Here is a 27850-nt window from a genome sequence, read left to right on the forward strand (position 1 = left end):
TTTAGCGCTTGTTTTCCGTGTGTATTCTAGTCCCGGGGTGCAGCAGCCTTTGCCACTTCGAAACCGAAACGTACAATATTTTTACAAGATTTGTATTTTCATCGCCTCATCACAACTTTAAAAGCTACAGAGTTGTTTTAAAAAAAAGACGTCGTAGTATTTCATGACGGCTTATTAGTGTTTTTTTTTTTTTTGTCTGATTTCGCTGCCGGTCGCAGTCGACTTCGAGCCGACAGCGGTAGCTAGTCACGTGATCTCGAAGGTCAATCGGTAGCAAAAACACCAGCGACTGGCGCCGACCTGTGTACCTCTACCACCAGAGACGTGCTTGCGTGCTTCGTGAGCTTCGAGGCATCGGTGAGCAAAGTGAACGGCTCGCGCCGTCGTCGTTCTCGTGCCAGCGTTGCTGCCGGCCACACGCGCAGCGCCGCACGCCAAGGAGCGGCGGGCTCGTATCGGCGCTGCGCAGCGCACGCGAGGTGTTTGTTGCTACCCCGGCCGTCGTAGGGCTGCTTTGTTTTTTTGCGCAAACACGGGTGCACCCACGGCGCTGTTCGGCTTTCTTTAGCGGCCATGGCGAGGCGGTGCTGAGACCCTTGATAGGACGGCAGTTTGAGGAGCGTTTTCGTCACCCGCCGAGGGCTCTGCTGGCGTGCGTAGAGGCCGATTCTGGAACCACTCGTGTGCCCTGCATTGCAAAACAGTAGTGTCGCACCGCTTGAATAACGGCGGCGCAATTTCAGTTCCGCATTTTGCACTCGTGCGAGCACCGTGTTGGTCGCATTGTTGACCGTTGGTGGCAGTGAGTGACAATGTCATGCTCTAGGATACGGAATATTCGAGACGAGCAGGTCAGAGCTGTTTGATCTCAAACTCCAAAGTAGCAGAGATGCCACCTTTTCGGCATGTGCGCAATTCTTCCTCCCCAGTTTAGCCCAGCAGCGTCAAGCTTGTTCACTGTGTTCACTGCGTGTCGCTGCTACTCGTGTGTGCTGCGAATGGCTAAGGCCAGAGTGGGGTTAGTGTGCGTGACGATGAGAGACCAGTGATGGGAAAACACTGAACAGGGAAAAAACAGCGCTCGCGCTCAAACAGGACTGTGCTGTCTGCCAACCATTGAGCAGAGAAGCTTTGACAACAGGCTCTTGGTCTGTTCCAACGGGTAGGTAGCATGACATCAGCTGAAGTGGGAACTTCAAATGTATTGGTTGCCGAGAATGTCGGGGGCAGCCCTTGGTCTGGGGGGGCTGCTGTGTGGAAGGCAGGTTCGGTCGTGCTTCTTTAGCGCTGCGTGCACACGGCGAATCTGGCTGCGTTCAAGCAGGCTCTTTACTCGTTGCAGGAGTGCACCAGCATAAACAGGTCTGTTAGAATGAGGCGGTTACCGATTTGGAGTGCTGTCATTTTATCCTTCGGAGCTCAAGTGCTTGGTAAGGGGGGTGCTGCTATGGACAGTGCTGACATCTTCACTCAGTGGGCCATTTTAAGCTGAAGCCCCGAACACTCGTCATGGAAAACATCACCGTTTGTTGCCGATGTAATTGGCAATCTATCGAAACCAAAAGTTGCATCATTTGTGCAAGACTTGCATTTCTTTGTCTGGTTATTTCAACTTAATGAAGTTACATACTTGTTTAAAGGAGTACATTGTAAGGCTTGATAATGTATCCTGCTAGTTCCTCGTGATTGTATTCCTTCCCCGGGCTGTGTGTGTTGCTGTTGGGGTGCGCTCAGAGGGTGCCGGGGTACGTACCCCTCTAGTGCACTGGGCACCCGTCTCTACCCTTGCCTTCTGTCACGTGCAATGTCTCTCACATGTTCTCGGCAACATACAGTGGCCATGCATTTGGGGAGTATGGGCGAGGGGAAAGAAATACAAGTTTGCCTTATTGAAAGAGTGCAATGTCTGAGTGATAGTGGTGCTAATTTTATCCCAAACTTCAAACAAACAATGGACATGGCAGCCTCCAGCAACTTTTCTCTGTTACATCTCAGAAACTTGTATATGGTGGCTGCCGACCCAGGCCATGGCCAAGAAACATGGCCGGGCAGTCGTAGTGGAGCCTCTAGTTCCAAATAATCATATCGCTTGAATGCTAACGTCCAGTTAGCCCACTGATAGCAGTGTCAATAGTGCGGGCCCATGTTATGTCACTCCTGCCCATGTTGTGTGACGGTGGAGCAAAATTTGGACATTTTTTAGTATTTACTGCATTTTTTAAATGGAGAGAGAGAGAGAATAAACTTTATTTAATGAGAGGAGTCAAGCAGGGGGGTTTCCTCAGTTCAGGACCCCGTTGGAGCGCCCAGCCGCCTCAGCCGGGTGGATCAGCCGAAGCTGCTCTTCGTGGCTAGAGCTGGCCAGCACTTCCTCCCACTGCTCAATCGAGGGATTAGATATTGGGGAAAGTGAGGGGTTAAGCTGGTCCTCTCACACCATGTGATACAGGGTGCAGGGCACGTTGCAGAAGTGGCACTGTGAGTAGTACATTATTGGCCAGAATAAGTGGAGTTTGGTCGGGTGGGGGAACGTGTTGGTGTGGAGGAGACGCCAGGAGCGCTCCTCTGCCTCGCTGAGGGAGGGGTGGCCAGCGGGTAGCATAAGCCTGGTGAGCCTGTAGAATTGGGTCACCTACTGGTATGAAGTTACGCTGTCTCTAGCCAACTTTCTCGCGGCACTCGGCTGGTCAGACCTCAAGCAGTCTCATGAGCAAAGACATTACCGCAGAGGGAAGCGTGAGCTGGTGTCCAGACAATCGACACCCTTTTCTTCGGAGGGTTCTGGCTGAGGATCTTCATGGCGATGCACGAGATACGGCCTTGGAGGTAGCTCCTACACGCTGACTGTGCAGCCGTGATTATCACTTCCGCTGGGGTCTGCGTTATTGCCAGCGCTCTTCGGCCTGTAGTGTCGAGACTTTGTTGAGAGTGAGGCTCGTGGCCTGGCTATCCTTCTTCGTCACAGTCGCTACCATGGCTCCTCGTCTTGCATAATCTGCGGCGTTCGTATAATAAACCATATCGTTTGAGCCGTAGTTTTCCTCCAGGGCTCCAACTCGCGCCTCTCTCCGACCCTCGTGGAACTGCGGGTGCATGTTTCTGGGCAAGGGGGTCACTGAGAAATGTCTGTCTTGGCTGGAATGTAGCTGAGTGAGTCACCAAAGGCAGGTCCTTTCATATTGAACAACTTTTTATCTTGTCTCAATGGACCCTGACACCGGCTTCTTTGCGATATGAATTCCTTCATGCTTTCGCTTGATGCTTAAAGAAGTATAGAGGATGAGTGAAAAGGTGGAAGAGAAATTATAGGGCATGAGATAGCTCTGTTGTGCAGGTGCGAACAATAGCGATAGCTGGATGCTCGCTCTGTCGTTGTTGCCAGACTAAAATTTATATTACCCGCCGCGGTGGCTCAGTGGCTAAGGCGTTGCGCGGCTGAGCACGAGGTCGCAAGTTCGATTCCCGGCCGTGGCGGCCGCTTTTCTGATGGAGGCGAAAACCAAAAACACCCGTGTGTGCGAGATTTTGCCGCACGTTAAAGATCTCCACATGGTCAAAATTAATCCGGAGCCTTCCACTACGGCGCACCTCATCGCCTGCGTTGCGTCGGCGCGTTTAACCCAACAAACCACAAAATTTATATTCTGCCAGTGATCACAAAATGTGACTTCCACATGCTTATTTTTGGGAAAAAAAAAAAAAAAAAACCTACCTGTATTGCGGTTTATACGGTACTTTGTATGTTCTTACTATTTTCTTTAATCTATGATAAGTATGCACATATAAGATTAATACAAATTTCTTGCATCTCTTTTTCCACATGTTTATCTTTGCCATTGAGTGATGTGTGTCAACTGACATGATGGGTAACCAGTGCAGCTGCTGCTGAGGCATTGAACTTAGTCTGAAATGTTCTTTTTTATTTGGGAAGGCGTGACTTGCTGGCAGCATGTGCGATGCCTGCTTTTGCCATTCCCCTTTGGACTGTCCTATCAGGTTCCTCGAACCGAAGGCGAGAACACCCTTGCCTTCCATCACGTGCAATGTCTTTCAGATGTAGTAGGGTAGTCAAAAAGTGAGGACGCATTTCCGTCATGAATTGTAAGCCCTTATTGCAGGCAGCTATTGTGACCAAGGGAGCTGTAGTGCTTTCAAAAGGTCGGTTTTTGTTTCTTTGACTGGTCAGTGACCTGCGTTTCATCTTTCCTTGTATTCTGTTCTGTGGAATTTTGTACCTCCAAATGCTGTTCAACGCTTAAGGACAAATGTTAAAAAAGGCTACTTTTCTTTTCCTTACCAATTAGGGAAGCTAACCTTTTTGTGCACATTTTCCATCTCACACGTACCTTGGAAGGTCCTGTTTCTGGCTGAAAAGCAGTTTTTCCGTAAGCAAGCCGTGAGTGACCACATGCCATTTCAGAAAATGCTCCGTGTCATTTTTTCCATTGAGAAACTCCAGCTCCAGATCAAAATGGCAGTCTGGAACTTGGCAACCATTGCATAGCAGATTTTTCAGCCGAGGCAATCCAAAGACTCTTCGCACGTTTTTTCCACATTTGTGCTTCGGGGCCGCGCGCCAGAAAATATTTTTGGTGGGCTTCACACTCAAAATTGCAACATTGTACGCTGTTCTTTCATTCAATGATGATAGCATTGCACAAGCCAGCATTTTGAAATAATCCGGATTAAACCCTTGGCACCACCATCAAGTGGCTGAAAGAGATTGACCACAAGCAAAGATACTTTGCGAACAGAGCTACACGACATCTCACAAAATGGGCAAGGCAGGACGGACAACAGGCTGAAAAGCGAAAAAATGACTTCGACAGGGCTTACGAAGCTGGTGCATACTAAATAAATGATGCGAGTGGTGTTTGTTGCAGAAAAGTATCGTTTTTCACCTATTTTTTCACTTTGAACTCCATTATCCCAAAAGTGTTTTTTATTACATAGGTACCATTGTTTCCTATATCTTCCAGGATAACTGCCTGATTCTTTTTTCCTGTGGCAGAATTGAAAATATGCACGGAACGTTTTTTTTGTTATAGAATTTTCAATCTGTAAATTAAGCCAAAATTTAGGTACTGGCAGAACAAAAATGTTACTTTTGTTTAAGTCTGATTTCAGTAACACTGGTACAGTTAAAAGAGGCCGAAATTTGAAAGAAAATGATGCATGCATTATGTAGAAAAATGTACCTCAAATGATGCATGCATTATGTAGAAAATGATGCATGCATTATGTAGAAAAATGTACCTCAAAATGGCCAAAAATGCATGGTAAGTATGGAGCTTACACTGTTCCCTTCCCTGACGATATACCCCAGTGTGAGCCACTGAAGATCAGTTATTACTTAACTGGCTAACATCTGGATTGGTACAACAAATGGGGCTGGAAGATTATTAACATAAGGCATTGGAGGAGTGAGCTTTTATTTTTTGGGTACAAATTGAAGGCATCTGATGTAACCATGGTACGTGAAATAAAGTACTTGGGTCCACAAACCAGTTGAAATGGCGTACACGTACTAAAGGCATGCACGCAATTTTTTTTTTTTATTCAAATACCCTAAAGGCCCTTGCAGGCATTACATAGGGGGGGTTACAAAACAGCTCAAAGATCTCAACACAGTTGCTCAAAATAAACAGCAAGCGTAATTTTGAACATCGAGTAGGGGTTAGACAACACTAACAAAAGGAATACAAGAATGAAAAATCACCCAATACAAAGCACATAGTGAATCTTGTTAAAAGCACAACCCTACTTTCCTAAACAAGCATGTTTAAACTGCCTTTCAAATGCTTCACAAACGAGTCGTGATCTTTAATACATGCAATTTGTTGCGGCAGCTTATTCCAATGATAAATGGCAAGAAATAGCGGTGACTGTCGAAGAAGATTTGTGCGTGCAAACATGGGGCGGACTTTGAACGGATGATCGAGTCGAGGAAAAATGAGATTCGCGGGCTTGATATGGGATGCTGTAAAGGATGATTGGGTGTGATACAGTCTGTGGAAGTGAGAGAGCAGTGCCATCAGTCGTTTTTCTAGAGAGGGTAATTGGAGGGATGCTTTGATAGCTGTGATGCTGGATGTCGTGGAGTAATTTTTAGTGACAAAGCGTGCTGCTTTGTTCTGTAAGCATTCCAGTTTGCTTATTAGGTATGTCTGATTTGGATTCCAAATTAAAGAGGCATATTCCATCTTCGAACGAACTAAGGCTGTGTAAGCTAAAAGTTTGGTCGATTGATTTGCTAAATACAAATGTCGTCTAATGAAGCCAAGAGTTCTACTTGTTTTTGAAATTACATCGTCAATATGATCATTCCATGTAAGGTTAGAGGATAGGTGAACGCCCAAATACTTTAATGTAGACACATTTTCTATGCACATGTTGTCCATATAATATGAGCTGAGTTGAACGTTGCTAGCCCTAGTAAATGACATAGTTTTAGTTTTCGAAAGGTTTATTTCCATCTGCCATTGCTCGCACCAAAGGAAAATTTTGTTTAGATCTGCCTGCAAAATGTTAGTATCTTGAGGGGTAATAATTTGTCTGTATAGAACGCAATCATCCGCAAACAATCTAACTGTTGAATGTAGGTTGGTACTGATATCATTAATGTAAATAAGGAATAAAATTGGTCCGAGTACGGAACCCTGCGGAACACCAGATTTAACTTGTGCTAAGGCGGAATACTGGTCATTTACGGAAACGAACTGGTAGCGATTGGTTAAAAAACTTGAAACCCAGTAAATAATTTTGCTATGTAAGTTGAGCCGACTTAGTTTCATCAGTAGGCGAGTGTGAGGAACTTTATCGAACACTTTTTTGAAGTCAATAAATATGGCATCAATTTTTACCGAGTCGTGAACAGCTTGGTGAAGGTCTGTAACGAGTTCAAATAATTGTTTTTCACAAGAACGTCCCCGTTGAAATCCATGTTGATTAATAAAGAAAAAATTATGCTGATCTAAATATTTCATAACTGAAGAACTTATTATATGTTCAAGTAATTTGCCAGGAATGCTAGTCAAGGAAATTGGTCTGTAATTTGAGGGCAGTGATCGGTCACCTGATTTGTGTATAGGCGTGATGCGACCAATCTTCCAGTCGTCCGGTACGATTCCCGTATCGAGTGACTGCTGAAAGAGTGCGGCTAGTATGATAGATATTACAGGCTTTGTCATTTTAAGTATTTTTGGACAGATGCCATCTGGACCGGGTGCTGAGTTGTTTGAAAGACGATCAATGGCACGTTCTATACCCTCCGGTGTGATTATGACGTCATCCATAGATGAGTTAATCGATGGAAACGCAAGATCATGCGGTAATGGGTTTTCTTTTGTGAATACTGAGATGAGAAATGAGTTTAATTCCGTTGCAGCTTCAGATGGTGAGAGCAGCACACCGTTATTGACTATTGGAATTGTGCATTGCGAAGCGTGTTTGGGATTTACCACTTTCCAAAACTTTTTTGGATTGCTAATTAACATGCTGGCAATGTCACCATTAAAAAACTTGTCTTTAGACGCTTCAATCTCTGCTTTGCATTTGTGCGATTGTTTGCGATAGCGTTGCCAATCATCATCTGAGTTCGACAACTTTGCTTTAGAATAGAGACGTTTCTTTTTATTGATTGCTCTTTTCACTTGGGACGTGAACCATGTGCTGTGTGTTGATGAGGCGATTTCAATTTTGGGGACGTGCTTTTCTTTAAGTTCTGTAAGCTTTGTTCGGACAGCTAGCCAGTTATCGTTTGCATTAAGATAAACCATGGATTTTAAGAAACACTCCGAAAAAGATGACAACTCTTCAAGAATTGCGTCTACATTTGCACGAGAGTAATCACATATAATTTTCACGGCTTTGTCTGGTTTACTGCTTTTTATACGGTATTCACATTGCACCACATTGTGGTCACTAATACATTCTAAGACGTGAACAAGCATATTATCCGGTTCGGTTGTCAAGGCAAGATCAAGAATCGCGTTTCCACGAGTTGGCTTTTGCACCATTTGATGAAGATCAAACAATGAAAGGACGTCAAGAAATTCCCTGCATTCGTTTTTTCTTGCGCAGCCTTCGGGCGTACGCGTCTGCCAATTTATTGTGGGGTAGTTGAAATCGCCGGCAAGAATTATTGGTGATATGTCACCAAGAAATATTGGTGTCTACATGTTTTGAATTGAACTTAAAGAATCATTGAGGCTATCGATAAATTCAGCTGTAGAATCAGGCGGACGGTAACACACTCCAACTGCGCAAGTCACAGACGGAGACAACTGAAGTAAAATCCACAATATTTCAATATTTGATTCAATGTCAAGAACACGAGCACATAGATTACATTTCACTGCAACTACAACTCCGCCTCCTCGTGTGCCAACCCTGTTTTTTCTAAATATTATAAAGTTTTTAGAGAGGGAAAGCTCGTTATCAATTTCTGGTGTAAGCCACGTCTCTGTCCCAAGAACAATATCTACACAACAAGCTTCAATGAATGCGCATAACTGATCTTGCTTGTGGAACAGACTTCTAAAGTTGCACACCAAGAGTGATAATGAATTATTTTGATTGGGTTGTCTGTGTCAATCATCCTGGCTGGTTGCTCTCCGTTCTGCACTAATAGCACCTTGATCCCCAGCCGCAGAGACTTCGTCCTCATCACGTCTTGAAAGACAAGTTACTTCGTTTATTGACGAATCAAATGTGTAGCACTAGTTCCCTAGGAGAAGTTTATCGTAAATCACAGCGTATTTTTCATTAGGATTATGTTCCTTTCGTGCGAAATCTCTCAGCTTTTTTCTTATCAGCTGCATTCGAGCCGAGAAATCTTCTTCAATCCACACGCATGGTTTCTGCAGATCCTTTAGTTTCGAAGCATTCCTTAAAATAACGGTCTTGCCTTTGAAATTCAAGAATTTCACAATAATTGGGCGAATCTGATCTGCTTTAGGTCGGCCTATTCGGTGGGCGCGCTCTATTTCCCCTGCGTTGAAACCCAGGTTAGTCCGCACAAAGTCGTTAATGATGCGCTCAGTATCAACCCATTTTTCGTCCGGTTCTTCCGGAACGCCTTTGAAAATGAGGTTATTTCTGCGCATGCGATTATTTAAGTCATCAACGACCAGATTGGCCTGTTCCAATTGCTTCGTTTCTATAGTCTTCAGCTGCTCGTGCGATTCTTGAACGACTGAGTTCACAGTGGTGACATCGTGAGCCAATTTTTCAACTCCGTTTAGTCTCTCTTCGACAGTGCTCAGTCGCCTCTTGATGTCAGTGACGCTGATTTGAATATCCTTCAGTTTGTTTGATGTGTCCTTCTGAAATTTTTCGTTTGACAGCGTGAAATCTTTCACAAGCGCGAGAATTTGTTCGACTTTGTCAGGGCCTGGGTTGGTCTCCACGTCACCAGCGCAAATGATCAAATGAGCAATACAAAACAAAACAACAGAACACCGTCCCCCCGTGCGCAAGCAACTAGTAACCAATGCAGGCCTGAGCCATATCGGCGAACAATCGCTGGTCCTCTGGCCATGGGCCACAAAACACCCTATTCGTGCGCGGTAGGTACACAGATCAATGCCCATGCTCAATCAAGTGACACTTGGGATTTGCAGCGTAAAAAGAACCTAGGTTGAAAGAGCTCTGGGCTCTACCCACTCACCTACGACACATGAAAAAAATTGCGTGAGCTGCGGGCACTTCGCTGCAAATCCCGTTCAGCGCTTGTGGTCGATCCGATTAGGCTTTTTATGCAGGGAACTTAGCTTGGTATATGTCCCAACGATTGACGGGTTTGGTGGCCCATTCTCGGCTGCGGCAGCTGATTGTGGAGTGCTTATCGGGTTTTCTTAGCGAGGGAAAAGAATGCAACTGGGTACTGCTGATGCGATGGGTGCCATGGAGAACCGTGGGCATCCCAACCTTCAAGAGCCGTTCTTCCACTCAGGTTTCATTTCCTGGTTGGACATAAGTGGGGTCAGTGAGAACGACCCTCACCTCATGAGCTTTCTGGCAGTGTTTTTGGGGTTGGAAGTAGCTGGTCAACACTGATGCGTGGGTGTTCCTTATTCTAAACGGAGAGCGAGACACACTGGCGCTGACTCACGACAGAAGTCTGACGTGTGCAAGCACGTGGCGGTTATTTTGTTGTCAGGTGTTGGGTGTCAGTTTCCTTCTTGCCTCGATTTCTGCTGTATTTATATGCCAGACATCACAGCGACAAACTTCAGTTGAAAGTAAGCACGTGTGTGTCTCGCAGTCCCTGTCGTGCTTGTTTGCTGTTTGTGCTGTGAGTTCAAGGTTGAAAGAAAGAAACCTAACAGCACGAATGAAACAGAGCCGAGGAATAGAAACTTGTGGGACGCAAACGGGTGCTGACTACCAGCTGTTTATTTTTCGAGCGAACAAGCAAATTTGCACCAAAAAAAAAAAACAACACGTTTCCAAGATAATAAGATAGTAGATTTAAAAAGAAAAACTTGCTCAACAAGTTTTTGATTACAGGAACCCGTCTCAGAATTGGATCTCTTTATCAGACAGTGGCAAGGATGGTGTGCCTATGCATTTGTCATTCGCTTTCTTGATGTCTTCTATTATCGAAGTTGGTAAAAAGGGGCATAGCTACAAGTTGCCTTGAAGCTCTTGTCAAGTCGTGTCAGCATGGAGTAGATACAAGTTACAAGTAGATACAAAAATAGCTCTTAGACCAGTCTGCCCCCTTAAGCGCGCTTCAGATAAAACTGAGAGGGAGATAATAAAAGGCTATCACATCAAAAAAGCGAATGACAAATGCATAAGCACACCATCCTTGTCACTGTCTGATAAAGAGATCCAATTCTTAGACGGGTTCCTGTAATCAAAAACTTGTTGAGTATGTTTTTCTTTTGCTATCCACTATCTTTTTATCTTAGAAACGTGTTCTGTTTTTTTGGTGTAAATTTGCTTGTTCGCTCAAAGAATAAACAGTTGGTAGTCAGCGCCTGTTTGTGTTCTGCGTGTTTCTATTCCACGGTCTAGTTTTGTTTGTGCTGTTGGAATTTTTTCATGAACATGAACCAACTCACTCACACCAGAGTCCTGCTAAGGTTGAAAGGACCATTTTGTGTTTCTTTGCATTGATGTTTTTTTGTTTAGGGCGGGTTACCGTGTCGCTGGATGAGATTACAAAAGCTGTGGCGTTACAGTGGACGTACAAGTTTGTGTGGACACTTTGTGAAGGTGTCCTTGACTTGGCCTTGCACTGCTTGCGTACTTGAAACTAACCAAGGTTTTAACTTGGGCTGGTTGGTTGTGCATAATTTTGTTGAAAAACAGTGCTTAAACGAGAATGAAGAAGTCAATTTACAAACACGAGTGCTGCGTTTGCGAATTCCTTCCTTCGTTCTCGTTGGGGCGCTATTTTCTGTTAAAATTGAGCCCTTGACTGCTGAATAGGCAGAATCTGATCTAGTTGGCTCATTATTCACTTGGTTTTCAGGTCAGCCTGCAAAAATAATGCTACTCAGACTACAAAAGCGACGACACAGAGCACTGAAGGTTGGGCGGAACCTGCGAAAAAAGATGCAAACATGAAGACGCAAACATTTGTTTGCATCTGTTTTCGTTGGTTTTTGCAGACCTTCAGAATGTAGCGACTGTGCCAGCAAGCTGCACTACGTCACGCAGTGCTGACTGTGCCTCGTTGTTTCTGCAGGTTAAGTGGTGAACTTTGGCAGTTGTTGTGACCCCCTCCCACCCACTTCGCAGGGCCTGCCGCCATGCTTCCCTCGTCGTCCCCTCCCCAGTCGCCGGCAGTGGGTGGAGGCGTGTGGTCGTGCGGCTGCCTCAACTGGAGCCTGCACTGCCAGGAGGTGCAGCCCTGCCAGCTGCTCACAGCCCCGGACGACCCCTTCTTCGCCACGGGCGTGGCACGGGCCAAGCTGGCTCCACAAGGCATCACCAAGGCAGGTCTTGTCCCCTTTCGGGGGGCCACACTCCGTAGGGTCTCCTGAAGCGCTGCGCAGCTCCATTGCCACTGCCTCTCGGCTGGCATCGCAGCCTTTGTGTTTCGTGCTTCGTGAGTGCACGCATTGCCTCTTCCGTTTCACACTTCTCCACTTGATGTTCCTTTGAACTAACCTAGAGCTCGGTGCTCGAGTCTTGTTCCTCGAGGAGGGGTCGGTGGTCACACAGCGTCCACGAATCCTGTAGGACTAGGTGGGCAGGTCAGCCACACTATAGGGACCGGGCAGCTGGACGGGTGGCGCCACCACTCGGCGCTCCCCTCGTCAGTGGAATGAGCCGGTGCATTGGAATACACAGCTTCCCGTTGTTTTTGTCATGTTTGCTTCGGTGCTCTGAATGTTTTGGTGATGCTGTGAGCGGACATGTGAGATGAAACGAAGTCTAGACAGATGTGTTGGGTTCTTAGATGCAGTAACGACTACGTAAACTTGTCGGACTATTCTAAAGTTGGGTATCGGCTGCAATGGCATGAGCGCTTTTTGCAGCGATTTGCGCTTGGCTCCACCCGTTCTGAGTACGAATAAAACTACTATGATTAGTATTTATTTCTTCTTAAATGCACTAACGGCTACACAAACTTACTGGATGATTCCATGGTTGGGAATGGGCTACATTGACATGAGCACTTTTTGCAGCGCTCTGCGCCCATGGCTCCGCGCGATCTGAGTAGGAATAAAACTATTAGGAATATTAGTATTCATTTCTACCACTTTAAATTATCTTCACTGGTTTCAGTGACTGCGGTTTCCGCGCCAGCCTTAGCGCTGGGATACCTCGATACGTGTGCTTTAAAGAGAAAGGCACTTGCGTACGATATGGATTACCGTGTAGCCGGAGAAACGTTGCGGTAGTTAACACTTTCTGCAACCGTGAGCTTTGTGCCTTCGGTTTTGGTGAGCGACACTGTGACAGCATGGGAGCCTGAAAGCCGAAGTGGAAATCCCACATTTGTGGTGGTCATTTTATCAAGTGCCAAAGTTATTCACCCACCCAACAGCCCAAGCCACAAACCAACCCTCCTCCTCTTCCCGTTTCACCACCTGCGTCGAATAAAGGCTGGCACCGATAGTTAAAAAATGTGGCAGTGTTAACGTAAGCCGGTGTTTTTTAATGCTTAAGTATTCTTTACAGAGTACCTAAAAAAATCGTGTAATGCCTTGTGAAGACACCAAAAACGCGAGATTAGTTGCCTCAAATATGGGTGCATCAGCCCGAGTCCCCGAGTCCTCCAGCACAGACACATTTCCGACAAGCTGGAAAAAGTTTACATTTGGAGACGGGTGCATGGAAGCTCAAATTTAAACAGCAAAATGATCTAACCCCTCGTCTGGTGATTACGATGGTTGAACGCAAAGCTTTCTTCGTGCGAAATGAATGGGAAATGGTCAAACAAAGACGCTGCGATCAAAAGACCTAACTGCGTGCTGGTCAAATTCGAAGCTCAACTAGTCAAAGTTTAACTCCGGAAGGCAACCAAGGAAACCCATTCGAGAAAACTTTGCGATAAACCGTCATCGTCGTTAGACGGAGGAGTGCATGATTTTTCAAGCGCAGGTGGAAGCTTGTAACCGCAGCACTCAGTTGTGAAGCTGAGTACAGGCTTCGGGCACCCTCCTGTCTTGCGTCCTTCAGCCACGCTGGAATTGGTTATTGAAAAACCATTTACCAACTAGCCAGCAACCATTGCAATTCTTATAAATCAATGCTTCTCCACGACAAGCAATAACGTTCTACTATCATGCGGTATTTATTTTATCAGCGATTCCCAATGACTGTAGTAAGATCATTTCTGTGAAATTAAACACGTTTCAGCCGTAGGTAATGTAGTTACGGAAGCGTCGTCCATCATAATTTCTGTTTTGAGGTAAATCTTAAAAGGCACCCCCAACTTTGTCTTTTGCTTGCGCACGACGTCAACGCCGTTTTGTCATCAACTGCCAAAAAAAAGGAAGGCCAGGAAGGCCAGCGCCGCAGCATTCCTAGATCGGTTGCACACACCGGCTTTGTGGGAACATTTAGCTGCAATATACTCCTCAATACGCGAAATTACATGCAGGCATGAAAAAATTACATGAAGGAACGGACTTTCACTTCAAGCTTGACTTCCAGCTTGGCGCGTTGAGCGTCGTCTGCTATTTGTAAATACTGAGTATGGGCATAAATCAAACACATGGCATGGTAAAGGTCACATCCACGCTCAAGATTTACCGATCTGAAAAAAGTCATTGTGGTCATGTACGCTTTGCAAGCCGCACCGCAGCAGAACGAAAGCAAGCCATGCAGAATAACGCTGCGCTGACAGCCACCGGCATTCCACTGACGAGCGGTTCGCCACGGGCGGCGCTGTTCGCTGAAGCGACGGTGGTGCCATACAACGGCCGCCCGGTCCCTATACCAGCCACTCTGGCGTAAGCGACACTTCCACTTATGCGATCCTGTTTGTTGCGTCACACCTAATGTTTCACGAAACGACTGCCATGAACTAACAAAATACAGCTTGGACAAGCCCGGTCAGAACTAAACTGAGTGCAAGACCGTTGCTGACCAGCATTGCTGCTCCATCTAGGAAGGCTGGTGGAAACCATGCACGTTTTGCCATAGCCTCCTGCAAGCCTTGATTGCAGTTCCTTTTGAATTGCAGCATTCGGATGCTACATGGAGTCACCGTACATACTATCTGCTTTAGGTACCTGCCTCTAATACATCATAGCTGACGTCGCAAAAGGTGTGATGCAATTGGGAGAATTGAAAGTATGTCTGCAATTGCTGAAGTTCTCAATGAATCATCATTTACCTGTCCGCAAGGCATAATTTGCGGGCAGGTAAACCTTGCGAATAAAAGACACCGTATCTTACAAATAAAACGAAGGTGTTTGTTGTCTTTGTGGCCCCTTTATGTGCAGAGACCAATTAGCACTCAACTTTTTTCAGCATTCGAAGTGAGGAAAAGTGAATGCAATTTTATTGACGAACCTTCCTTTTCTCACGGATAACGAATTGGTCTGCAAAGACTCTAATGAAGTTGTATGTGCGGACTCTCCACACGAGTAATTTTCATGGCATGTTTCTTGGTGCACGCTTTTTGTGGGTGTGACATGTGACCTTCCCTTAGAGTACCGTGTGTAGTTGGGTGAGTTTTGTTTATTTATTTATTGCAGGTACTTTCAAGGCCCATAGGAAACGAGGAGTAAAATACAAGAAAGTGTGCATTTTTGTACGATAACGGAATAGTACAGATACATATGACTACAAACAATATAGCAAAACAATGCAGACATGCGTATCACTGTGCTATGAACAATAGACGTTTTGTTGCTGCATGTTGGTACAGGTCGGGGCGTAACAGCGCAAGGGACGAAGCACAGAGAAAAAGCATAGTTGCCTGCAACGCAGCTTTCACACTTTTGGCCTTATCCTGCTCGGCCCGAGTGGGATTTGAAGAAAACTGCTGTGGCCTTCTGAAGTCTATGGCCACCCCTTTCATCTGCAGCAATTTTGTGAAAAGTTTTTCTTGGCAGTTTTCTGATGTGACTAGTTGAAGTAGAACTTGTTGTTACAGGCAAGTGTGTTGTGCACTGTGCGCAGGTGCTGTTTACGTTGCTTCTTTTCCATGTCCCGGTTTTTGTGCTCTCTTATGTTGGGACTTGCCCGAGAGGCGCTCGGTGTGGTGCTGTACCGTGCAGTCCACTGTCGAAGGGGACCAGGGAGCGGGTTTCCGAACGTCTCCTGCCTTCTGCCTTCTGTACCGAAGGGTACAGGAGGCAGAAGGGTGCGCCTTGGAAATTTGGCCCTCAACAAGAGCAGGAGCGTGACTCAGTGCGCAGGCAACGCATTGTGCGCATAGCGAATGCGTAGCAGTGTTCCCTTGGACAGGGCACCACCCTGGTCCTGTGGTTCCCCGAGTGACCTGCGGGTCCCGCGCAATGCAGAGGCACGGCTTCCTGGAGCGCCGGCGGCTGGTGGGGGAGTGGGAGGTGCACGGGTGCCGGGGCTGCCAGCAGGACGTGTACGCAGCCTCTTCCTCCGGGGACCTGCTCCTCTCGGCACAGCTCGAGGTGAGCGGCTCTGCACTGGGCAGTACTAGTGACAGCTGTGCGCTGCCCTTGTGGCCCACAAGTACGGCCCATCGGTCCAGTTGGTACTGCTTCATGTTGTGCCATCGATATAGGACGACATACCATTCCCAGACCTAAGTTTCTCTCTGAACTTAGTTGTCATTGGATGGTGAGCCATACCTGCAAGGCACCACTAAGTAGACACCAACATGAAAAATCCTTAACACCTTGTAATTCCAAAACTGATCTTTTTTAATATTCTCTCTCGCCCTGTAGGATTACGAGCTAAAACAACTTGCCTTTGTCCCCATTATAGTCTCTTCATACTATGGATCTAATATAGTAATGTTTTCTCGTTAAGCAGCTGCTTGATTTGTTTTCATGTTTAACATTTCGTGTTCACCATAATTTGCTGCTACATTTATGATCTGTTTATTTGTGCTGTACACTCTGTATTGCCACTTCTGCTTGGCCTGCACTAGGTAGTAAAAGAAAAAAAAAAGCAGCAGCCCAAGGACAACGCACTTAAAAGCACCGCCCGCGTCCCGGCTCCCCTTTTCCCAAGTTGATCGTCCTTGCGCCGTTCGCCCTGTAAGAGGTCTCCAGCTTTGCCTGGGACTGTTGAGCGCAAGGTCGAGCTGTGCACAATGGTCTTGGAGATGCAGGGCCTGTCAGCATCCCCGAGTTACACCAAAGTCCACACTACAGCATCCCTCGATGCCCATCTGCAGTTTCAACCCATTTTGACGTTTCTGTCACGGGCAGGTACATGCGTACTTAGCATGGTTGAGTGATATAGACTCTGCAAGATGCATTTCTGCTGGAAGTTTGCGAGTGTGTCTCAAGGTTTCGATATTGGAGCAACCCACGTCCTGGAAGGTCCAGTGAAAGTGCTGGGTACGCACCCTGTATTCCCACTCTGGCCATCAGGAGTTGCCAGTCCAGCCCAACCCGAGTTGGCTGCTGGCTGCAAGGTTTTCTCTGAGAGTTTGGTCTTGTGCAGCGAATTTTCTGAAATTTGAGGCGACAACTGGCGTGGTGAACCTTCAGAAATGCCAGGAGCCACCATCGATTCACAGGTCACCTTTGGAGGATCCTGAGAAATGGTTGGAGCAAGTCAAGCGGCTACACATGCTTAGCTATCAGACAATGAAGAAACACTTGGGAGAGGGACCTTTCTGGAAATGGCTCGCATTCAAGGCAGAGTCTCGGAAGACGTCCACCGAGCTCTCACTGCTGGCATGCATGCAGCACCACAATGGAGGGCTGATCATGTTCGTTGAGGAGTTGTAGGGGCTGTTCTGGTGTGCTGACCCCAAAATGTCACGAGAGAAGGAACTTTGTTTTTCGATGTGAAGGAGCCTCGTCCATACCCCATCCTCGAGACGGTGGCCGAACACTTGTCTTAGGCACCTGCAACAGAGAGGGTGCTTGGCACTCGCACGAGGCCAGTGAACGCGGTCGAGGTGGGGAGGGTCGCTGACAGTGCCGTCAGCTCCGACGTGCTGTGCAAGACCACACGTGCAGGGCTTGGGGAGGAGCCCTGGGAACTGTTCCCAGTGGGGCTGCGGCCTCGTGTTGCTTCGCAAACCAACATTGCCCACGAACAAGTTCAACAAGCACTGGAAACTGTGTCGGTGGAGGTGGCCATGCATCGGCCTTGGCATATGCTGCTGCCATTCGATGTTCCAACCATGCTGCCACCCTGCCCGCCTGAACACCTATAGTTCAGGCAGACCAATGTGTGGCGGACCCAGGATGACCAGTGTGTGGTGGACTCCTGGTCGTCGTCCTCTGCTTCTACCACTGCCGAGAAGCAGGCCACAAACAACTCGGTCGACAAGGTTTCCCTGTCGACACACCATGACTCTTGCCTGGCCAGCGTTTGAATGAAATGCAACAAGACCCGCCTTGACGAAGGTGACAATGCGTTGTCACCACGAACCAGCCTTGATATGACGCCCTAACACACCTGAAACTCGGAGACAATTCAACGTACAGCTATCCACTTATGTCTGTGATGTAGTGGAACTGGTAGACATGGGAGCTGGCTATTCAGGGATCAGCAGTTCATTCACGTCAAAGCTGAGTAAAGTGGTGTCAAGTTGGGACGATCCGCACCAATGCACAGCTCGAGGGCATTGCGCGACACCAAGTTGGAGTGTGTACACCACACGTCACCATAGATGTCACAGGGTGTACCGTGCTGTGTTTCTCATAGGTGCTGTGTTTCTCATAACTGTAGGCATAGTAAAATTTTAGTTCGAAGCAAATTCGAAGCGAATAGGCCTTGGGGTCAAATATTTTCGAAGCGAATTCGAATACAGTTGAACCTCGATATAACGAACCTCGATTTAATGAAATTCGCGATATAACGAATTTTTTCAAGTTTTCTAACAAAATTTTGCTAAATGCATGTATTTTTGTCTCGATTTTACGAAGTAATTTTGTGCGGCGCTTTCGATTTAACGAAGTCACGGCAAGAAAGGAAGAACGAAATTCCGGTCGAGGCACGTTTTATTTTGCCTCTCAGGCCCTACATTGAAAAAATTCAGTGCTCAAATTGACTCTTGAAGGCTCAAATGAAAGAAAAGCGGTGAAATCTACGGTTAACAACAATTAAAAGCGAAGAACGAAGCTGCACAAACCGCTAGCGGTCATAGACGGTTTAATAGTGCGGCCACTATTTTGACGTCTCCATCGTTGCCTACGCCAGCGCCCTCTATGCTTAGGCTACCGAAGCCTATTTCAAGCTTTTTTTTTCAACGCGTCATTGCTCACGGTGCTGCTGCTCTAGGTTGTGCTCGCTGATAACCAAATTAATATTTTGTTCGTGCATCGTTAGGTGAGTTTTGTAAGCAGCATGAGCACTCCAAGAGAAAGAAAAGTGTTCCGAACAAGAGCCTGAGGAAGTTCGGTGAAACTGACAGCCACCGAAGTGTGATGGATGCCATTGATGTTCTGCGGAGGCACGCAGGTGCACACGAATGTTAAGACCTTGTTAGCGCTGTCAGCATCCGACCGTCACGTAAAGCCCGCCCTGGTCAAGAAACGCCAAGCACTGCTTACGGACTTCTTCACTATGGCTTGAACATCGAGTGCTGGTGGCAATAAATTGCTCTCTTTGAACGTGGTCATCTTCGTTTCACCAGCGTTCATTAGACAGCTGCGGTGCGGAGAAATCAGTTTTGTAAGGGCTCAGTGGGCATAAAAGTAATTGCTTAATCGAATTTGGCCGGAAGAATTTTATTTAATGTAAGCTTTCCGCTTTCCGGAGCACGTAAGCGCTGCTCCACACAGTGAAGCGGTCCGTGTGTACTCCGCTGAACTCGCAATCATGGCTTTATCTCGAGTGTTGTGGTTGCATCACGCGCCTATACTGCAGAGCCTTTGTACATGAAAAAAGTCTTTCGAAAGTTTCATAGCAGCCTTCCGCTGTTGGCCCGCCGCGCCTAGGCCCCTAAGCCTACCACTGAATAGACGAAAAGAGGCGTAACTTCGAACGAGCACCTCGGCGGGGTGAAGTTCACGGGACATGGACGCGGGCGCGGGTTCAATTGACTATAACAGCGGCATTTAGTAGTGACCGAAATGAAAAAATAAAAAGTGGAAACCTACTCTGCTATCATATTTAATGAGGCGTTGCGGAAAAAGCACCGGTTTTACGATGACACATGAACTACCGTCGGCTATCCGAATTCCATTGCCCAAGTGTTGAAACTCTTAATTCACACAATTTTCGCGGCCAGTTTTAGTACAAATTTCGCTTTAATTGGAGAGGTAACTACATAGCAGTTGTTGCCTGGCGAGGGCCAAAGTGTTAAAACCCCAATAACTGGTTAAATGAACTGTAAAATCGAAACCTCGATTTTACGAAATTCTCGATTTAACGAAATTTGCGGCCCCAAGTACGACTTCGTTATATCGAGGTTTAACTGTAGTTGTCAGATGTCCGAACAACAAAACGGAACAGTTCAAAGTTGTTACATGCAAAAATTCTTTATTTCTGAGGTTACTACAACACACAAAAGCACAACACACAGAGAATCATGCCTTAACATATCCTTAACAAGTAAAAATTTTCTCTGTGATTGATTGTGGTGTTTAACGCGCCGACGCAACGCAGGCGATGAGGCGCGCCGTAGTGGAGGGCTCCGGATTAATTTTGACCACCTGGGGATCTTTACCGTGCGCCGAAATCTCGAACACACGGGCGTTTTTGCTTTTCGCCTCCATCAGAAAAGCGGCCGCCGCGGCCGGGAATCGAATTTTTTCTCTGTATATAGACCAACTGTCCGTCGTTATTGAAATTACCTCTACTCCACTGTCAGTCAGCGCCTGAAGGCTGCTTACCAACTTTTGCTTCTTCGAAGCGCAGAGCTCTGGATATACTACTCTGGAAAACTTTGTTCACGACGGCACAACGTACTCGGGCATGGCAGCGTTCGTAACGGCCACAAAGTCCAGCTCCTCAACAACACTGTAAGAATGCATCCCGCACACTATGAATCCGGCAGTAGCCTTTGTCATTTGCTGTGCTTTTGGCGCCATATGTTTTAGCTTCGGCTTGAAATGGTCAGCTACTGAAGCCTGTTGCACGTCGGGCTTAGCGACAGCAGTAGACTTGACGCTTTTTCGCTCACAATGTTCCTTTCGTACGCCACGAAGACGTATGAGTGCCTCTGGAAATGCGTCGTCAGAGTAGTCGCAGTTCCCCGTTGGCCTTTTCAGAACAGCGTGCCATTCGAGACGCTGAGCTTACTGGCCTGGCCGGACCTTCACAGAAAAGTTCCGTACCACGTGGTCACTTGACTGATTGAAGCAACTGATGCACACTGAGGTTCAAGCGCAGAGTGCGATCAGCACCTGCTCACTGCACGCGTGCCACACAGTAACCAAACAAATTGTTTCGTAACTGCTTCATTGCTTGAAACAATGCAACGGAAGCCTTGACGAATGTGCGTGCGTAATATGGCTACGACAATGCTCTGAATGTAGCTCAGCTTGACATGGCTCCACATGTAGGCAAGATGGAAGCCTGATGTCATTGGCACCGCGGCTTGCCTCATCAAACCGCAACTTTCGATAGTACGTGAACACACTTTTGATATTCGTTCACCCTGAATACTTTGAAATATCAAATATTATAAATTCAGGTCGAAGTGAATTCGAGTACTACTGAGTATTCAAAGCGCTCGAATATTCGCACAAGCCTACCCAACTGATTTCATGACGTTGTTTTAGTGATGGACTTCTTGACGGGCCATGGCGCGGTGTTAAATTTTTAAGCGAAGGAATTGTCTTCTGTGCTGCTCACACCGCGCCACCGAAACAAAACCCCCGAACCACAGACTGCTCCATGGACTGCTGACGGAACACGCCACCCTATCAGCTGTTCTGATTAGTGTGGCGAGAAAATGGTTTTCACACATGACAGAGATCGGCCGATGATTTTCTGCAGAGGGAGTGTGTACTGCAGTCCCTAGACCACCCTCCATTCGGTTACGTTTGCTCTGTATAAAAGGGAAATGTTGCACACTTGTGTTCCATGCGCAGGTGTGCTTGTGGTTTGGACACAACTGTGCTATCTGCACCTAAGTTCAGGCTCCTCGCTGGTCTTGAGAGCTTGCAAAAGATTGTGGCTGTGTTCCTTGTGCATCCTCATCCGTAATGTGGAAACGCATCAGTGCTGTTGTGGGACGTTGTGAAGTGTGCCCTTTTCCTGGGCCCAGTAGCCCTGGGGGTGTTGGCTGACTCTCTGCTTCATCGTTGATTCATAGAGCAGCGCACAAACAGGGACATGAAAGGAAAAGCTGGACGAGCACTTGAGTATCAGCATACTCCAAGTACCAGGGATGAGGGGTTCCGATCCCTTGGGGATACAAGCCTGGCATTTCCTGTGCGCACTGCGTTGCACGGAGCACTCTTTTCTGCAACAGCCAAAACAGCTCCGCCATTCTGCTGCAGTAGCATAGGGGTGGACCTTTCAGCTCTAGCAATGCCCATGTTCTTTTTTCCAAAACCGACGGTTTCTTCACCGTAAATGGCTTTTTATCTCCATTCCCCTCACTGAATGCGCGAGTAAAAATGGTTTGGTATCTTTAGGTTGGCTCCAAGGCGGGGTGCCGCATATGAATTAACGTTGTGCATTGCACCGGAGCGAGCCAGGCTTGTACCTGTTTTGGAATGGAGTATCGGCATTTCCAACTGGGCCGTGAAGCCACGCATTCTCCCCCACCCAGGTGTGCAGGCCCGTTCCTGTGAGGTGTTTTGTGGAGAGGCATTGGGTCCCCCTCTTGTGGTGCAGGGTGACGGGAGCAGGCTGGAAGCCCTGCGTGCCTCGGCCGACTTCTCCCCCTGCTTCCACATCGTGCTGCCGGCCAGGCCGCCCCAGGGACCCTCCACCCAGCCAGGTGAGCAGCACCCCTCGGCTCCCTGTTGGCAGGGGGGGCTTCTCACCGAGACATGGCCCCCCGAGGAGAAACTTGATGAGCGGCGCCCTCGTGGGAATCTGCATTGGTGGCTTTGTAACCTGCCGTGTCATTCCAGCCAGTTAAGACATTACTCAGGCTGTCTCATCCCATGTTCCAGGGAGCTCTCTGGGGCTGGGGTAAGTGCAGAGGTGAATAATAACACGGGTTACCGTGTTCTATGCACGTAGCAGCAGCATCATCATCACCATCACCACCATCACAATCGTCATCCTATCTACGCCCACTGCAGGACAAAGGCCTCTCCCACACATCTCCAATTGTCCCGGTCGTGTGCTAACTGACCTGCGTGCATAAACCCGCACCAAATACCGTATTTATTCGAAAATAGGTCGAGCACGAATATAGGTCGACCCCCTAAAAATTGAAGTCGCCGAAAAAAAAAATAATATATTCGATTATAGGTCGACCCATACTTTTAAGAAAAAACTTGAGGAAACTTTTTAAAACTCCCATTTATTTACAACGCGGTCACCTCACTGGTCGGAGCCACACACTGCGTCGTCGTCGGAACTTGCGCCGCATGCGCCGCAGTTCATTACCCACCCCCGCCCCCGACTGGCTTTGAAGGCTGAACGGCCAATCCTGCCTCGCAGCGCTAACTGTTGAGCTTTGGTCTGAATATCGCACGCTCCTCTTCCACGTGCAGCCGGAGTTTTTTCTCGAGAGGATCGTGCCTCCCAATTGTAGGGCCACGAAACGCACGACGCAGTCCCCTACAAGCAAAAAGTTCGTCCCGCTGTTTCCGCCATCCCCTGATCAGCTTTTCATTAGCGTCTAACTCTCGCTGAGCGGCGCAGTTGTTCAAGTTCTCAGCAAACAGGATCACCCGCCGCTTAAAGTCCGACGTGACATCGCGAAATGCGCACGAGAAAAACGTTATCTGCGGAAATCACAACGAAGCAAGCACAAAGAAAGCGCATGAAACGGAGAACGGGAGATAGTAGAGACAGCGAGCGAAGCAGGCAACGCCGTTCCGTTCACGAGGTGGCTACGCTAGGTGGCGAAAGTCACCTTTACCCCCACCTCGCGCTAGCCGCTACCGCGGCTCCGAAGACACCAAGCCAAGCCAATCTGGCTCTCTAGCCAGTACGTCAGCTCGCTCGTGTCCGGTTCGGCCGCAGGTAATGCCGGCAGTGACTGTGGGTGGTTTTCTTACGCTGATTGTTTTGTTATTTTTTCCTTTATTTTTTTGCCTGTCTTTGTTCTAGACGCTCCGCGCTGCCGCCTCAAATTGAGGAGCGCCGGGCGCGACGGAGAAACGGATCGCTCGGTGCGCTCGCCATTTTTGATCACGACTAGAGGTCGAGGTTCTTCGGTCACGATTATAGGTCGACCCTCAATTTTTAAGCACATTTTCGGAAAAAAAAGGTCGACCTATATTCGAATAAATACGGTATGTGAAAATTTCAGTGGCAAAGTAGGGGTGCGAATAATACGCGGGGTTTTTGCTTTAGTGCAGCTTCATGGCAATGTGCGTTTTGCCGTGAAGCTCCTACGCAGTAACACTGACTAACCCTTCCATGGCAGCGATTGCGGAAAACATACAAGGACAGAAAAAAATGATGAGCGCACTTTAACGACTGAATTTTATTAGTTAATTGTGACTTTCGTCTTGCAGTCAGCGTATTCTACTTGCTAAATGTAGACTTTTTCTGTCTACATAGTATGTGATGCGTTGCTTGAGCAGTAGTTTTAGTGCAGCCTTTCCTGTATTAAATGTGCAGGTAATACACGGGGATTTTTTTTCTTTTCCGGCGGGGTGAAAGTGGCAGTGCGGATGATATGCTGGGGCGGGTTATACACGCGAAAATATGGTAATAAAGTGCATGTTTGGGCAAGCCATATGCAACGCTCACTGGCCAAAAAAAGATTGTGTGCAACGAAACACACCATGCACAACTTCAATTAACTTTGTATGAACAACATGACACTTTTAAATACAACCTGCTGATGTGGTGCACAGCAGACATAAGTAAAGCACAACAAAAAATGTATGACACAAAATTTTTACATTATATTCTACCATAGGACACTGAGTGACACATGTCATTCCTGTTCTTCCAGTTCTTCCTGGAATGGGTGGACATGACTGGGAAACCACCATTTCTCATCAAACAGTCACAGAGAGGGCCAGCACTTGCGGTCTTGTTTGTGTCTGGGATTTGTCACGCCATCTTACTTTTGTGTGCACAGATCTCGTCACTTAAGACAAGGGGTTGCAAGGGCAACCAGAGGCGGAATGGCTGGGCGTGCTGTTCCGTGCATTGCTAGAACTCTCACTGAGCCGATCTTGCATGCACCTGCTCGTGTGGAACTGCACGTTGGGCCCTGAGTGTGCAATTCTTAGTGGCAAAGTTCCAAGATGTGGCAAAAGTTTGTGCAATGTCCAGACGGTTGTTGAGTCCCCATTCATAGCTGTTCCGCTGGCACGAACAGGGATTTGAAACGTGGCCGTGTATCACAAGAGCCGCAGAAGGAGTGTGCATGCGAGTGATCCGGCAAGGGGGGAGGAGAGGGGCCAGGCCTCTCTGACGACCCCTTCCCAGGCTGCCTGTCATGCTCACCTGTGGCCAGCAGCTGCTTTCTCGGTGCCAACTGACGGTGCGCACTGTTAGTCAGCACGGGCCGAGTGACCCGCCTGCTTCCCCCCCCCCCCCCCCCCCTCTCCCCCGGTGCAGCAGCAGCAGCAGGCCAGCAGCAGGCGGAGGAGGGCCTGTCGGCGCGGCTGGCAGTGCAGGAGCTGGCCTCGCGCTTCCTGCAGCAGGAGCTGGAGGCCATGGAGGCACGCCTCAGGTGGGCTGAGAGGAGGGCTCTGCTTCGTTGAGCGGCCCCCTCTGCAGGCTTGTTCCAATCTTGCTGTGTCAGATGGCCTGCCGGCCTGACGGCCTAAGCAGGCCTAAGACGGCCTGAACTGGCTAGATTAAGTGGCTTGAACCCCGATGATGAAAAGGGGGTGTAACTTCTTCTTGGCCCTTATCATGATGTCATAGGGAGAGGGTATCCTGTTAGACAACAAATACTTGCAGAGGCATGCCTTCAAAGAGCCTCTTCCCCCAGAGCCCGCTGTTACACCTGGCAACTCAGCTAAGGGCAGTGGACTGCTTCCACACGCACTTCGGTGGATGGTGTGCATTCTTTTTCCACATAGGAACAAATGAAAGGACGCACAACTTCGAGCCAGAAAACGTTGAGGAGAATGTGCTGGCTTGTCATTGCTACTATAACTTGTATCACAATGTTGAAACACCTTAGATGCTTATTTTTACCAAAAAATAAAATTACTCTCCCGCAGCACAAGGTTTGTCTGCTGTGTTCATGGCAAGTCAAAATTTTGTCCTGGAGTACACTGCAGGAGTAAGCATCAATTGAGCCCGTATATATATACATGCTTAAATGATAGTGCTTGATTCCTATGTATGTCTAAACGACAAGTTGCAATGCCCATTATGGCTGCCTGACATTTCCTGCCCTAAGTTGTGGTCTCTGCTTTCTACCCATTAATCACGACCAGACAGGTTCAACGAGACAATGAATGCAGTGGAGGAAGTGGTGTCCCTGTTGCCTTAGTGACGCCTACTGCATGCTCAGGGCCAGTTTGGCCGAGGTGGAGTTTTGCTGCACTGGCTTCCTCCTCTGTGGTGCCCTGCCCTGCCTACCACAGGGACATTATGCCGCTCAGCACTGGGCCTGTTTTCTGTGATGAAGGCAGAAGCACCTCTGTGTGCGAGTTCTTGATGCGCAATTACGAGGCCCGGCTCTCTTTTAGCCCTCCGCTATGGTGCACCTCTTAGCCCACTGGGAAGTGGCCAGGCTAGCCCAGACCGAGGCAGTGTAGTCTTTGCGAAAAAGGAAAAGAAGAACAAACTCTGCCGATGGTTCAGTGTTCTTTCCAGCTAGCAGATAATGCTTCAGTTTGAATGATGCAGTCTAAAAGATTTGCAAGGTCGCAATTTCTGTGGCACGTTAGTGGTTACAGTCAAACCCGGTTATAGTGAGCTGTAATGTTTGCTGCGATTAGTTTGAGATATCCTATAGCTCAATATAGCCAAACTAGTTTCTTGTTATGATTTCACAATATGCAGCCCCCTCGCCATCCCCGCATGCAGAAACGAACACAATAAAGTGTGCCATTACCGTGCACAAAATTTTTGGCTGGCAATAAGTATACTTTCCACCATAATGACCTACTTCACAAAAAAGCGGTGATTTTTGTTTTCACTGCAGCGTCAACTAGCACAGCATTCTCTACATGAGGCATTATTTGCACTGGTTTGAGTCCGCATTCTTCAATATTGAAGCAATATGGGCGGAACACATCACCTGGCAAAAGTGCTTCGTTAGGCTTCGGACAGCTTTCAGTGGCGACATCCCCCGCCTCTTTGGTGTTTTCAGCAGCGCCAGCTGCCATGTCATTGGCGACGGTGTCAGCGTTTGAGGGGCCCACAGTGATGGCAACGTTGTCGACACTGAGGAAATCCTCAAAGGACACTCCTTTCGGCAAACCATCAGGAACGTTGGCGAGCTCTTCCCACAGTTTGCCGATCTTGCCGTTTTGGTCCGCACTCACTGACTGGGCATGGAAAGTGTTGGGCGTCAAGTCACGCCATGCAAGACTCAGTATCTCAATCGCGGCCAATCAACCAAGACCATGTATTTCGGCGGCAATTCTAGGCTCGTCGATTTCGATATATACGATGTGAACCTCATTATGAGCAATATGTTGCCCGTGTATTTTCATAACTGACTTGTTTTTGTTCGATATATGGCATAGTTCGCTCTATCTGGGTTCGTTAAAATCGGGTTTGTCTGTATACATAAATACCAAGTGGCAAGGCCCTTTGCCTAGTTTTGGCCCCTGAAAAGAAAATAAGGGCTGTCGTAGGGTAAATGCTTGTCAGTCAATTGTAATTGCAATGTCTGGTGTTGACTGTGCAGAGCGTTCTGGTGTGCTGCTTGCTTCTGACCACCTCATTCCTCGTAACCGGCTGGTTGCAAAGGTTGTCCGTTAAACCTTGCTGTGTGCCTTGCGGCCTCACTGCCCTTGTGACAGAGGGAAAGGACTGCCCCAGTGTTGAGTGGAGGGGTGGTGGGTGCACGTGCAGGTTGTACCAGGAGCAGCAAGCGCAGGCCCTGGAGCGGCTCCGGGTGCGCACTGGGCGAGACCGGGAGGCCCTCTGCCAGCTGCTGTCCTCGACCACCCCAGCTGCCTCTGACGGTGCGTAGCCGTCCGATGGTCCCGTGCGACGAGCATCGGTGAAGGCAAAACATAAGTCTGGTTCATAGCAATGA

The 27850-nt window shown here is 47.8% G+C and overlaps 1 protein-coding gene across 10 annotated transcripts in view; it reads left to right on the plus strand.

The window, feature by feature from the left end:
- The first annotated feature begins 214 nt into the window (after positions 1-214).
- Pras40 (Proline-rich Akt substrate 40 kDa) overlaps positions 215-27850 on the plus strand; it is a 68763-nt gene continuing 41127 nt past the window's right edge. For 3 of the 10 annotated variants that reach the window (XR_013323757.1, XR_013323758.1, XM_077705153.1), the window contains exons 1-6: positions 215-357; positions 11755-11951; positions 15942-16067; positions 22310-22480; positions 25240-25354; positions 27664-27776. Coding sequence is in view for 8 of the 10 variants with exons in the window: in XM_077705153.1 (XP_077561279.1) it covers positions 11766-11951; positions 15942-16067; positions 22310-22480; positions 25240-25354; positions 27664-27776 (711 nt within the window). In the remaining 2 variants the exon portion in view is untranslated. The remainder of the gene's footprint in view (positions 358-11754; positions 11952-15941; positions 16068-22309; positions 22481-25239; positions 25355-27663; positions 27777-27850) is intronic. The other 7 variants (XM_077705149.1, XM_077705156.1, XM_077705152.1 and 4 more) reach the window with 5 other exon arrangements.

Source organism: Haemaphysalis longicornis, unplaced genomic scaffold (genome assembly GCF_048455015.1).
Source record: "Haemaphysalis longicornis isolate Haplotype H1 unplaced genomic scaffold, Haemaphysalis longicornis Haplotype H1 scaffold_3, whole genome shotgun sequence".
Lineage (NCBI taxonomy): Eukaryota > Metazoa > Arthropoda > Arachnida > Ixodida > Ixodidae > Haemaphysalis > Haemaphysalis longicornis.